Source organism: Petaurus breviceps, unplaced genomic scaffold, assembly GCF_028583685.1.
Source record: "Petaurus breviceps papuanus isolate PSGF00001 unplaced genomic scaffold, PetGlider_PUasm1.0 90750, whole genome shotgun sequence".
In the NCBI taxonomy this organism is placed as follows: Eukaryota; Metazoa; Chordata; class Mammalia; order Diprotodontia; family Petauridae; genus Petaurus; species Petaurus breviceps.
This window is the reverse complement of record NW_027187335.1, coordinates 2,829,519-2,844,265: the sequence shown is the minus strand read 5'-3', so window position 1 is coordinate 2,844,265 and position 14,747 is coordinate 2,829,519. Positions and strand designations below refer to the sequence as shown.

The following is a 14,747-nucleotide window of genomic DNA, read 5'->3' as shown; positions in this document are numbered from 1 at the left end:
TCTTCTGAATGTTGGTTTCTTTTTAATTTTTAAAAAAATGTCATTGATTTTTTTGGCTTTACATCACCTTCATTTATGAATAGATCCTTCTTCCCCTACTGTATTCAGCGAGCTGTCCCTTGTAACAAAGAATAATAAATAATATGGTTAGAGAATTGATTGTGTGGGAAGGTAAGAAAGCCAGGTAAAACTTGTTTACGTCATAGCGATGAGCTTATAGCAGTCTGGCTCTCTGGATGACATATTTCTGCATATCTCTGTCCTTCCCAACATTGCCTCTATCCTTGGAATAGTCTTATGCATTGGACATCTGGAGACCTTGCAGTATGTTCCTGGCAAATCAAACTACCTCTACCACCTCCCCTCATACTCCAATGGAGATAGTCCAGAACTCTAAGCCCAGGAGCCTTGGGAATAGCAGTGCTCTCCCACTCCCCAGATGACTGGTCCTGCTCCCGCCCTGGCTGGCCCCTACAGCTGTTATTGGGACGAGCAGTCTCTGCAGAGTAGCCCACCTTCCTCATCACCACCACCACCACCAAATCAAGAAGTATTTATTAAGGGCATACTACATGCCAAGCACTATAGAGAGTGCTGGGTATATAAGGAAAGGCAAAAAAAAAAAATAGTTCTTGTCCTCAAAGAGTTCACATTCTAATGGGGAAGAAAACATGCAAATGTCTATGTACATTGGAGACATATACAGGTTAAATTCGGGATAATTTCAGAAGGAGGTCACTATTAGTAGAGGGGGAACAGGAAAGGCCTTTTATAGAAAGTAGGATTTGAGAAGAGTCCTGAGGGAGGCCAAGGAGTGAAGACAAAGAGGGAGAGCATTCTGGGCATGGAGGACAAGCCCATGAGAAGTCACAGTCAGAAGACAAATTGGCCTGCTCCAGCAACAGCATGGCCAGAGGCTGCTGTTAACTTCTACCCATTGATCCATGAGAATAGCATCATCTCCCAGACCACTAACCCTGCTTGCTAGTAGTCTAGCCCAGGAAGCCATCATCCAGGGAAGAAAACCTTGCTGGAGAAGGGACTAGTCGACCCCATCAGCTACCCACCGACTTCTATCTCCTGGGCCTCACAGAAGCAACAATACCCTAAGGCAATGATAGGAGTTGGTGTGCTAAGCAAGTTAAAACACTGTAACTACCATTTCCCCTCAGTTCAGTGGTAGTGGGCCCAAGTGCTATAGGATTAATATCACACACACACCCTTCACCCCCAGACCAACAGTCTGACAGTCATGCTTTCTGAGCAATCACACCTAAGGAAAAGAAAGTTCTAGCTACTGTCAAATGGTTCAAGATAATACACAAATAAAATTGTATCTATAGAAATGACAATATGGTGAATTACCATTTACTTGGCTGCTATATCCAAAGGACAACGAGGGCTTTCCCATTTGCCCTGCCACTGGGACCTTCTATACATGTCATGCCCCTCTATTAGAATGTGAGCTCCCGGCAGGCAAGAACTGTTTTACTTTCTTATTTTTACTGCCAGTATATATCAAGCAAGAGCTCAAGAGATGATTTTTTTCATTTATTTACTTCAACAGAAAAAAAGTGAATAAATGAATTGTCCAATATATACAATTTGCCATAACCATCCCATATTCTCCCTTTCCCTCTCCCTGCCCCTGTAAAGAACAGTGGGAACATATCTGTTTTAGAGAACAGCTTAATTATTATTATTACTGCACAATATTTATTTTTTCAGGGGGAGGGGAGTGTTCCTTTCCACTGACATTGTTGTATTATGTATACATGTTGTTCCCTGGTTCTGCTTATTTCAGATTATATCAGTTCATATAATCTTCCCATGATACTCATTACAAGCAATGGTACTTTCCAACAAATCCCTTCAGAGAGTATATCCCCCATCCAAAAAGAAAAAAAAACAGTACAGTTCAATAAATGTTTATTTATTTATTTAAATTATTATTAACAGAAAAGATATGTGTTTCACTTTGATGGTGTGCTATTACCAATTAACCAGTGCAGTTGACAAGAATTTTGCTTCTCTATCTCGCCTTTAATTATATTGTTTTAGTTGTTATATATATATTTTGAATAACTTTTAAAAAACAAACATTTATGATAAAATTTGGTACCTTTCTCACTAATATTTAACTTTTCTATAAATAACTTTCCTTAATTTTTAGCATGAAGTTTTAAAAAATCCTTTGTTTATTCTTAAGTGTGACACAGTGTCAGAGCACCTGGGGGCTTTGTCAGTAGACAGATAGAGATCTTTAAGTTTAGGAATCATTCTTGTGTCTTCTTTCATTCATAGACCACTTCTGATGTAATTCCCTGGTGATTTATGCCTTTTTCTCTCCAAATTCCTCCTTCTTTTACATTTTGCAGAAGAAAGAAAAAAAAAGAGAAGACAAAAAACATGTCTGTGATTAGGAAACATAAAAATTATCACCACTGGGTTCTCTTCAGTTGTAAAAGGTTTTTTGTTTGTTTGTTTTTTATTTTGTTTGTTTTTCAAATTGATCGCTGGATTTTTCACTTAATTTTAGAAAACCCTCACCCTGCTCCTTTCTTAATTCTTCAATCAGAACTGACGTAACTTAATCGACATATAACGTTTATTTCAGTCTCTGCCCACTGCTATTAGCTTGTCATCAGCTCACAAAGCACTCTGAATAGATGCTTTCCAGATCATTTTTCTTAAAAGGCTAGTACACTTTATGTAAAAGAGGACGAAAATTTAATCGAAGCTTCAGCGTTATAGTGGATAACATGTAGAACTTAGAGGCATGTCAGACCTGGGTTCAAATTCTGCTTCCAACACTTGCTACCTATGTGATCCTGGGTAAGACTTTTGACTTCTCTGAATGCTGATTTTGCTCTTCTGTAAAAATAAGGATGATAGTGATTTGAGTATCTACCTCATAGGGTTATTGGGAAGTTCAATAGAGGCAAAGGACTAAAGGATGTAAAGTGCTTGCAAATTCTGGACCACTTTACAAATGTATTTCTTGTGGTTGCTGTTCTTATTATCATTAAGATAATGTAGTAATTTGGAGAGAATGCTGAGCTATGTGAGTCTGGAAGATCTGGGTTCAAATGTTGCCTGTGATGTAGCTTTATGACTCTGGATAAGTCACTTCATCTCTGTGTGCCTTGAGCAATTCCCTAGGACTTGTCTGTAGACAGGACTCTAATCTAGAATCATAAACAGGTTTTGAAATTTATTTTGGGAGTTACAACACTGTGACTTTCCCAAGCTGATTTGCATAAATCCTTCATGTATTACAGTTAGTCACCATGTACGGCCTAATTCAGACTCTCAGAGACAGACTTGTCACTGACAACTCTGGGTTAATTTAGGAGACCAAATTCTCCTTTGACTGCTTGATCTTCCTGAACTCTGCACTTAATTGAAAGCTTCTTTACTCTACATCATATGCAAATTGGAGCTTAACAAAGTTAACCAGGATGATAGTGATGATGCATATTGTATACCCTCTAACTCCTGGGCCACATTGGTATATGTGGATGCACATGTATGTGAAAATATGTTTGTTGCATGTATGTAGTACACATATAGTTGTTGGCATTTAACATGTCCCGTTTCTCACATATGTTACACGCGTTCCTTTGTGCTACTGAAATTCTCAAAGGAAATGTGAGATGCTCAAATTTAGAGACATCTCCACCCCAAATGTTCAAATGGACTATTTGTGCCAGACCTGTGGTAGAGTCTTCTCAGCTCATATTGCTCTGATCAGTCACAATTGGACACTCCGTACCTTGACCTCAACATGGTGATATCATTTTGGTCCTCTTTGAGAAAGGACAACAACTAATGTATGCTCCATATAGCAGATATTTTACAAACAACAAATCTACTAGATAGAATATATCACACAAAATAAGTTTCCTACCTCACGTATGGCACACTTCTCCCACTCACCTAAGATTCTCACATATGCTCTAGGTGGCCTAATGGATTAAGTGCCAGGACTTGAAGATAGGGACACCTACCTTCAGATCTTGCCTGAGATATTTACTAGCTCATTTAACCTCTGTCTGCCTCCATTTCCTTAAGTGTAAAAGGAGAATAATAATAGGACCTACCTCCTAGGGTTCTTGGGAAGATGAAATGAAAACAAAAGCACCTACCTCCTAAGATTGTTGGGGAGATCAAATGGGATGATTTACATAAAGTGTTTAGCAAACGTTAAAATGCTACCTCTTATATGAATCTTGCCTAGATAAATCTGTTACAGTCTCTCTTAAAGATTAGTTTCTTTATCAGAAAACGCTGTTACCATTTCCCAAGGCAGAGAATAAAACAAACTCATGCAACAAAAAGGAAGAAAGTTTGTTCTTAAGAGGGATAACGTTTGGGAGTTTCAGTAGCTCTCCCTGAAATCTGACAAAGGTACAGTTATAACTTTTTTTTCCCTTTCTTTTCCAGTGGAGTGGAGCATTTCTAAAGACTTTTCTCCTTTGGCTGGGGAAATAATCATGGATAATCTTCAGTCTTTGAGATGCACAATCACCGGGCTCTCCACGGTAAATGACAAATCATCCAGTTGGATTTTCCCACTCCCCCATTGCCCACATTTGCATTGGGGATTTGGGTAGTAACCGCCAACACTCTCCCCAACCCTCCCCTCTATTCTTCTGGCAGCATCTACTGCTCATTAAGCATGATATGTCTGGTATCCATAATCTAAAATTCACAAAGGAATAAGCAGACAGCATGAACCATTTTGTAAGTTGTCATGTTCTAGGGAGATCAGAAAAGACTGGCCTCAGGCAGGCAGTGAAAGCTGCTGCTTTCTGGATCCTGGTCTAATCTTTATGGGGATCAAAGGCTCCTGATAGAGCCAATTTTGACTCCCTGTCTGCTGGTTAACATAACAAACCCAGCCCTGCTCAGTTGGGATCAGTCATCAATTTCTGTCACACAATTTCCCGAGAGAAATCTTTTCCTCTTGATAAAAATATCTGTCTCAATCTACTTTCAAGAGTAAGAAACTGTATATCACGGAAGATGTATGACTTAGTAACATGAACCAAAATCTCCATCAGCCCAAAGCAAGTCCAAATAGTACTATTCTGTTGGGCCAGTCAGGTTCTCTTTACAGAACTACAAAGCAACCCAAAGTTTTTCCTTAAAATGCCAGATCAGACCAGAGCCAAACATATTTTCCCAGATGATGAAACTGGAGCAAATATGAAACACCAAAAGATAGTCCTCCTCCAACCACTGTTGCATTTCGGTTTAAATCCCAAATGCGCATATGCATTTGCATGTGGTCACATAAATGTATACACACACATACTCTAGCATCCCAAAAGTCTTAGCACTAAAACTTCTGGGACACCTTGTGTATGTGTGTCTTGCACAAAACATGAGCATGTATATGTGTATTAAAATGTGTGTTAGACCTGGAGTTAGAAAGACTTGAGTTCAAATCTAGCCTCAGACACAAGCTGCGCAACCCTGAATAAATCATCTAACTTCTATTTATGTAGGTTTCCTAAACTATAATAAGGATAATAACAGTACCTACATCCCATGATTTTTGTGAAGACCAAATAAGATAATATTTGTAAAATGGTTAACATAGTGCCTAGCGCATAGTAGGCACTTAAATAAATGCTTATTCTCTTCAACCCTGTATATCCTGTTATAGTTGGAAACAAGGGTATTCTCCTTATTACATAATCTAGTTGACAGAGATGCTGACATACTGACCTCTGATTTCATTGATTTAGAGAAGTCCTTAGCAAGTCAATTCCCTCAACCAAAGCAGGTTGACACCTTCTGTGACTCAACAATAGCCTACCCTACTGGGATGTTAATCACTCATCCCAGAACACAAAGTCAGTATGAATCGTTGACCAGATTTAGAGTCACATCTTCCTGAGTTCAAGACCAGCTTTCTACCTTATATATGTCAGTCTGCATTTATTAAGCATTATGAGCTTATTAAATTAAAGACAGATTATTTATTCAAAAATCTACTTCTAGATAAATTTATCACAAACTTTATGACTTATAACTCCATATGTTCCTGACTTTGTGATCAGTTTAGAACAATAATTTTCATTATATCTATAATCTTTGTGGTTGGGAAATAGGATATTCTACTTAATTGCATATTCTAGCTAACAGCACCACTATATATATTAGACACAGATTATTTTAAAAAGAATTAGAATAGAGTAAAATGCATTCAAAAGTCTGAGGATTCTCATCATGAGTATCAAGTCACATCATACTATATATCTAATGATATAGTATCCATTTGGTACATACACACACACACACACATACACACACACACAAACACGCATTTCCTTGGTGTAGATCTTGCCTTCACTGACATATACCTTAGGCCCTCTTTGACTTTGTAGAGGACCTTAGACAGTTGTCCAGAGGAAAAAATAATTCACTCTTCAGTGGTTAATATGGTGATGACCTTCATCAGAAATTGTGAGGCTAGTCCTTGAATGGCAAGCTAATGAACATTATCAAGTCCATTCTTGAAAACCTTTCCATCTTAGTAGACCTTGTAATAGGACCTTCAAGAACTTAGGGTAACTAATGTTCCATAGTGCGACTCTACTATAAGACTTAAGTGGGTATATTTGTATCCACATAGGTAGGTAGACATCCATACATTGAGGTACGTGTGTAAATGTGGGTAGTATGTGAAGGTAGTCAGTTACTAAAGATAAATCGATAGCACAGTACTCAAGACCATGATACAAATGTTTTGTCTGGTTTCCTTCCTTTGAAGTCTTTTTTTTTTTTTTGCTTTTTGGAAGGGGGAAGGCAGGGCAATTGGAGTTAAGTGACTTGCCCAAGGTCACACGGCTAGTAAGTGTGTTAAGTGTCTGAGGCCGGATTTGAACTCAGGTCCTCCTGACTCCAGGGCTGGGGCTCTATTCACTGCTCCACCCAGCTGCCCCCCCACCCGAGTCTTTTTTTTTTATTAAATCAATAAGCTTTTATTAAGCACTTACTAGGAATACAAATACAAGTCAAAAGAAAAATCGTCCCTGACTTTAAAGAACTAGTATTCTAATGAGGAAAGACAATACATAAAAGGATAAATTTTTTTTAAAAAGGTAGGAGAGAAGAAATGTAGGTACCTGGCCCATGTACATTTTAGAGAAAACTCAGGAGTCAGGAGTATAGACTAGAGAGGAAGAAAAATAAGACCTGCCTGGGCATCCTCCTTGAAATGGAGATTCTAGGAGGAATCGGATGGTAAATCTGAGTTATCTTCATGGCATGGCACCAAAGGTGGTTCTATTTGCAAAAGGTCACTGAACTGTAGATTCCAGTCATAGTCAGCTATTGGGTATCCACTTACATGTTGCCAAATGTGTAGAGAGATTCAAGCAGACCAACACTGAGTAGGCAGACTTATCTATAGGCTCCATACATTTGATTCACTCAGGGGTCAACAATCCCACCCCTGGGCCCTGAGATAAGATCAGCTGAGGACAGATCTCAACCCTATAGCTTGTGTTTTTAAAAAGGCAATAAAGAGAATCCTTGGGGGAATGGAGAGGATGTGAATTTCCATTGATTAAAAGAAAAAGTGAATATTGAAAAAACTGCACGCTTTCCACTGAGATTTTCCCTAATATTTAAACTCAATTCTTTGGTACATTTCCACTCAGATCCCTAAGGATGGCAACGTACACTCTGTTACCATCACGTCATTTTGTGAAATAAAATGCCTGATGAATTTTTCTTTATTTCAATCTTTTTGCAGGGCCAACACTATTTTGTCCAAGTCTCGGCTTACAATATGAAAGGATGGGGACCAGCTCAGACCACAGCTCCTGTCTGTGCCACTCCTTCTAGTAGGTGATGGTTTTGAAATCATGACAGCTTTATGGTTTTTATTGTCAATGCATCCCCACCAATCCTCTCACAAACAACCCCTATTGCCTAAGAGGAACATGACTGCCTTGGAGCTGGCATTGGAGGTAGTATGAAGATTGTAATTTGCATGTCTATGAGTGAGTCCCCCTTTACCAAGACTATCAGGTATATACTGTAGTCAGTACTGGGGCTTCACATTGATCTCAAGATTCAGATCTATTCATTAAGAGAATGGAACAGTAAAAGCTGCTGCTTTATCACGCATTGTCTCCAGTAACCTTCTATCAATAGGATGTCTTTACATCTATGGCACAATGATAAGTGACATTCATAACAAGAAAGCTCAGGCTCCTGAATACATTATACTCTTTCGTTAAAAAAAAATATTATAATGAGGGGTGGCTAAGTGGTGCAGTGAGTAAAGTGCCGGCCCTGGAGTAAAGAGGACCTGAGTTCAGATCCGACCTCAGACACTTAACACCCACACAAAAAGAAAAAAAAACTAGCCGTTGTAACCTTAGGCAAGTTACTTAACCCCAATTGCCCTCCAAAAAGCAAAAAAAAAAAAGAAAAGAAAATTATAATGTATCTAGTATATATGGTGACCCTCTATTAACAAGGATGTGTAAGAAAAGAATAGAATGCCCTATTCCCTGACAATACCAGATCATACATATTACTATATAATCAAAACTACTGTTCTGAATTGATCAGAAAGGCAGAAAAAAGGGGTGGCTAGGTGACACAGTGAATAGAGCCCTGGCCCTGGAGTCAGGAGGACCTGAGTTCAAACCCAGCCTTAGACACTTAACACAAAACTAACCATGTGACCTTGGGCAAGTCACTTAACCCCAATTGCCCTACCTTCCCCCCTCAGAAAAAAAGGCCAAAAAAAGGCATAAAAAATGTGGGTTGTAAATGATGGTTGTTACCCATTTATTTAGAATTAGATTTTTAAATAAAGAACCTGTCTTCAACATAATACAACAATAGGGTATGACTTGAAATCTTTGGATCTCATTTTAAATATTGGTTCTGCCATTTAATGTCTGTGTGACTTCGGGCAAGTCATTACATCTTTCTGGGCCTTATTTTCTCATATGTAAAATGAGGAGGCAATGAGAAAAGACTTGGGTGAAGAATGTCACCCTTTTTCATTTTGACATCTTGTAGTTCAAAATTTCATCTTCAAAAAAATAAAATAGATGATAGATAGGACAGATGATAGATAAATATAGATAGAATAGATGATAGATGGACAGATGGATGGACAGACAGACACACAGACAGACAGGTAGACAGACAGACAGACAGACAGACAGACAGACAGACAGACAGACAGATAGATAGATAGATAGATAGATAGATAGATATGGAGCTGTTGTTATTTAACACTTCTGAATAAATAACTAATTCTGAGGCAGTTAGGGTTGTGTGTCTACAATGCCAAAATATTTGGGTAAAAAATTAAAAAGTCAGTCACCTGGATTTTGGCATCCCATAATTACCACCTATTGAGTAAAGCCTGATTTCATTCAACAAGTATTTAATAAGGATCTCCTATGGGCAAGGCTTTGTTACTTGCTGTTGTCAGGGGTCCAAAGAAGTGTAAGAAGAGTTTATATTTCAAAAATACCACATTTTTTCCTTTACTCCCTAAAAATCCTATTAAGCCAGGACCTGGTTAGTGTAGGGAAGACATTACTCTTTCTAGCCCCCAGGGCACCATTAGCTGGACCGTTCTTGCTGCCAGGCACAAAAGAATGCCCAAAGGCCCAGAAGAGTAAGTTCTCCTCCTGAATTGCCTGACTCACCCCCATCAGGGAAAATCTGGCTGATAATGTTAAACAACAGTATTTATTTATTTATGTTGGAAACGAGTGGCATGGTTAAGGAGAAAAAAAAATCTTGCTCACATTCATTTAAGTCAAGCATCTGTGAATTCATTTTTTTAAATAAGTTGATAGTTGTATTTCAATATATTTGCTTTCTAATGTAATCCTATGTATTTCATTTTGTACACTTAAAAATGTTTTTCTGAAAAGGAGTCCATAGGATTCACCAGACTGTGACAAAGGGGTCCATGACAAAATAAAAAGGTTAAGAACCCCTGTTTTAAACACAATAATAATAAAGGAAAATGTTTGCACACCATTGTAAACTAATAATAATAATGTTTTATAGTACTTTCCATGTGGCAGTTTTATTATCTCATTCTATCTTTACAACAACCCTAGGAGATAAGTGTTCTTATTATCCTCATTTTACAGTTGAGAAAATTGAGGCAAGCAGAAATTAAGTGACTTGCCCAGGGTCACATAGCTAATAAGTGTCTGAGATTTGAACCCAAGTCTTCCTGACTCCAGGTCTATTGCTCTACCTACAAACCTGTACAGATGAGATTAATAAATACAGTAATTTGTGAAGAAGCTACAATTATGTGAAGTGAGAATACTCAGTATGGAAATACCCTCTGCTGAAGTAGAATTCTGCCAGGCAATGGTTTTGCCAGTAAGTTCTAGGGAGTTGCCTGTGGCACATAAAGGTTAAAGGACTGGCCCAGGGTTACATAGCTACTGTCAGAGGCAGGATTCAAACCTATGTTCCCAATTCTATGCCTTACATTCTAAGCACTTTGAAACCTTATCACCTAAAACCAGCAAGTATCTTCCTATGTGCCGAGCACTACGCTAGAAGTACTAGAACCATCTGAAGAAAAAAAAGATGCTATTGAAGGAGGGTATTTAAACAAATGTCCTGAAAGGGGAGAACCTCAAAATCAAAACTAGTTACTATCTTTCAACTAGAAGTACTGGGCAGGGTAGAATGTATGTCACATACTGGTCAGGCATCCTGAGGAGTGAGGAATCCATCAGATTTTCAATAAGAAAGCATTTTTATATTTTTTCATTTATTTATTTTCATGTGCACAAATGAATGTAAGAAGGATTCAAGATATGTAGCAATAAATCAGAAAGCATTTTTCAATGCAAGGTACTGAGGTATCTCAGCGGATAGCGCATTGGGCCAGAAGTCAGGAGGACCTGAGTTCAAACCCAATCTCAGATGCTTATTAGTTGTGTGACCCTAGGCAAGTCATTTAACTTCAGTATCCTCAATTATAAAATGGGAATAATAATAGTATCTAGCTTGTACAGTTTCATTCATTCATTTATTTATTCGTTCATTTTGGCAGAAAAACAGAGTTAAGGGACTTGCCCAGGGTCACACAGCTAGTAAGCATCTGAGGTCATATTTAAATTCAGGTTCTACTGTCTCCAGGGCTGGAGCTCTATCCACTGAGCCACCTAGCTGCCCCACAGACTTGTTTTGAGTATCAAATGCGATAACATTTGTAAGGCATTTAGCACAATGCCTGGTATACAGTAGGTGCTGTATAAATGCTTATGTCCTTCCTTCTTACTATACCGGGGGCTGGAGAAGACAAAAAGAAGCAGTTCTTGTCCTCAGGGAGCTTGCATTCTCTGAGGAGAAAGACCTCCAAAGCTGATGTTTCTGAATACTTGCCATATCGATAGGAAAAATCTCTTCCATTAATAGAGCATCACAATGAACTTGGCAAACAGGTCCTATGCCGTTATGATAAATTGAGACCATATTGATCTTGGCTTTAGAAATGAAAAGAATGCCATATTTACTCACATAGTTTTTCTCTTTTATATCTCAGATTTTTACCATTAAAAATGGGTGGGGAGTAAATAATGAGTAATATTTAGGGATAATTCTCTGACAACATTAAACTCTGATAGCTGCTTCAAAAGCTTGATTTCCCAGACTGTCACAGATATTAACAAGAACAGAATCCTTGTAGACTTTCTGAGCAAAGTCAAAATCACAGTTTTAAAGTGGGGAGGAATCCCGGACTAAAATTCCAGGCCTGCCTCTTCTAAACCCTAGCTTTGACGGCGGGCAAATCACTGCATGCTGCTGACCCTCCTCTTTCTCCTCCATCAAATGATAGGTTCGGACTAGATGATGTCCCTAAGATCACTTGCATCTCTAGCATTTGTAAGGTTAGTGTCAGAGGACCTGGGTTTGATACCTGCTTTTGGCTCTTACTGGTTTTGTGACTTCAAAAGAGATTGAAATAAACCTCTTCTAAGAAGCATTTCATCTTTAGTTCTGTGATTCTGTATTATTTCACCTCTCTGAGCCTATTTTCTTATCTGTAAAAATGAGAAGTTTGGAGTAGTTGATCTCTGCCCATTCTAACATCTCATTCTCAGGTTAGACCATGAGGAGGTTGGAGTAACTGATCTCTGCCATTTTGACATCTCATTCTCAGGTTAGACCATAAGGAGGTTGGAGTAATTGATCTCTGCCATTTTGACATCTCATTCTCAGGTTGACCATGAGGAGGTTGGAGTAGTTAATCTCTGCCCATTCTGACATCTCATTGTCAAGTTAGAACCAAAAATGTACCTATTTCGTGATATAATAAATGTCTATAAGCAATTTTCTCAGAGAGGCAGGATATCAGAGTGATTAGGGAACTAGACTTTGAGTCAAGGAGATCTGGGTTTCAATCATACATCTGACATACCGAGGCAGCTAGGTGGCACAGTGGGTAGAGTGATGGAATTAGAGTAGAGAAGACCTAAATTCAAATCCTGCCTTCCACACATATTAGCTATGTAATTCTGGGCAAGTCAGCTATCCTCTGTCAGCCTCAGTTCTCTCATCTGTAAAATGGGGATAGTAATGGCTCGTATCTCCCAATGCTATCATGAAGAAAAAATGAAATAATGCCTATAAAGAGCTTTGTATACGTTAAAGTGCTATGTCATACCAGCTATTATTATCATCGATTTATTTATTTACTTACTTGCTTATTATTCCTGGGTATGCTAGGAATCTAGGCAAGTCATTTAATCTCTGAATGCTCAAGAATATTTTCTGACACTAAGTTGCAGAACAGGTATATCAATTCACCAGGAAGCATTTATTAAGCACTTACAATGTATCAGGCAGTCAACAGCATTTACTAAATATTTACTCGGCACCATCTACCATTTACTAAACACTCACTATTTCAGGCACAATGCTAAGCTTTGAGAAATCAAAACATGATCTCTGCCCTCGAGGAGCATACCTTCCAAATGGGAAGTAACATATAAATAACTAGATGCATATAGGCTATATAGAGATTAGGTGGAAAACAGTCTGAGAGGGGGCTGCATTAGCAGCTGACAGGACGTGGAAAGGCCTCCAACAGAAGGTGGGATTTGAGCACATACGTATTGAAGAAAACCAAAGAAAAGGTAAGAGTGAGGGATCAGGGGGCAGGTGGTGCAGTGAATAGAGCACTAGCCCTGGAGTCAGGAGAACCTGAGTTCAAATATGGCCTCAGACACTTGACACTTACTAGCTGTGTGACCTTGGGCAAGTCATTTAACCCCAATTGCCATGCCTTCCCCTACTCCAAAAAGAAAAAAAAAAAGAGGGACGAATCAATACATTCGGTGACATGGTCAGACCTACATTTTAGAAAAATCTCTGGCAGCTGAATAAGAGACAATGGATTAGAATAAGGATAGATGTGAGGAAGGGAAAGCAATTAGAAGGTCTCTCTAAGAAGATTATTTGTAGCATTTATTGTATCATGAAACAGGCACATTTTGGGGCCCAACGTGAGAATGAGAAGATATCAGAAAGGGCAGGGATCCAACCCCCTCATCCTTACAGATAGGGAAACTAAAGCCCAGAGAGATGAAATTATACAGAAGCACAGAAATAAAGATGGAATGAATCTTAGAAGAAGAATGATAAGATTGACCAAGGTTGTGGATGTAGAGGAAGGGAATGAATGTGAGAAATGTGAAGATTAAAAACAAGATTCGGGTATGAATTGGGTTCAATGTGGGTTGTGTTGTGTGGATACAATGAAGGTGAGGAGTTGAGGATGACACTGAGGTTGTAAGTCTGCATGACTGAGAGGGTTGGTCATGCCCTCAACAGGAAAAGTTTCGAAGAAGATAGTGTTTAGAAAGGAAATATAATGAGTTTGGTTGGAGGACCAGAGAATGGGGAGAAGAAGGAATCTCATTATCAAGGTGTGGCCGCAGAAGGGAGGAAGCATTTACCATTAGGTAGCTTCCAATTTTAACTGTTCTCACTAAGTAGGTGCTAAGCTAAGCTCAGTTGTTTCTACCCTGCTGAGGGAAAACAAGTATTGTCAGCACCCTCTAAATTTTAGCCCTCTAAAGAAAAGTTCTGGTGTCCCCACCCTAGTTATAGATCTGCTCCAGAAAAGTCGTGTATCTGCAAGTAAGAGGGAAAGATCTCTCAACAAATCCATTAGCAGAAAGAATCCTTGAGGCTATTTGTTCTATTTTACAAATAATTCTGTCAAGTTTACTTACCTGGTTTCATGACACACAGAAGGTTCAAAAAAGATGAATGAGAAAGAGATGGGTACTATACCAGAGAGAGGTACACCAAACACGACAAGAAGTGACAGATGGCAGCTTGACAGTAAGGAAGGAGACAGAAATGTTATGTCACAGCACAGCACAATAATTAATGTTCCAAATGATGACCCTGAGTCATCAAGGAAAAGTTAAATTATGTTCAGTATTCTTTGTTTAAGAAGGCAGGGGAAAGAAGAAAAGGAAGGAAGGAAGGAAGGAAGGAAGGAAGGAAGGAAGGAAGGAAGGAAGGAAGGAAGGAAGGAAGGAAGGAAGGAAGGAAGGAAGGAAGGGAGAGAGGAAGGAAGGAGGGAGGGAAGGAAGGAGGGAGGGAGGGAAGGAAGGAAGGAGGGAGGGAAGGAGGGAAGAAAGAAACAAAGAAACAAAGAGAAAGAAAGAAAGAAAGAAAGAAAGAAAGAAAGAAAGAAAGAAAGA

General features: G+C 38.8%; 1 protein-coding gene across 1 annotated transcript in view; it reads left to right on the top strand.

Annotated features, from left to right (window-relative positions):
• Nucleotides 1-14,747, top strand: part of ANKFN1 (ankyrin repeat and fibronectin type III domain containing 1) — a 177,383-nt gene that overhangs the window by 85,356 nt on the left and 77,280 nt on the right. Inside the window, exons 5-6 of the mRNA XM_069067384.1 lie at nucleotides 4,447-4,544; nucleotides 7,772-7,862. Coding sequence (XP_068923485.1) covers nucleotides 4,447-4,544; nucleotides 7,772-7,862 — 189 coding nt within the window. The remainder of the gene's footprint in view (nucleotides 1-4,446; nucleotides 4,545-7,771; nucleotides 7,863-14,747) is intronic.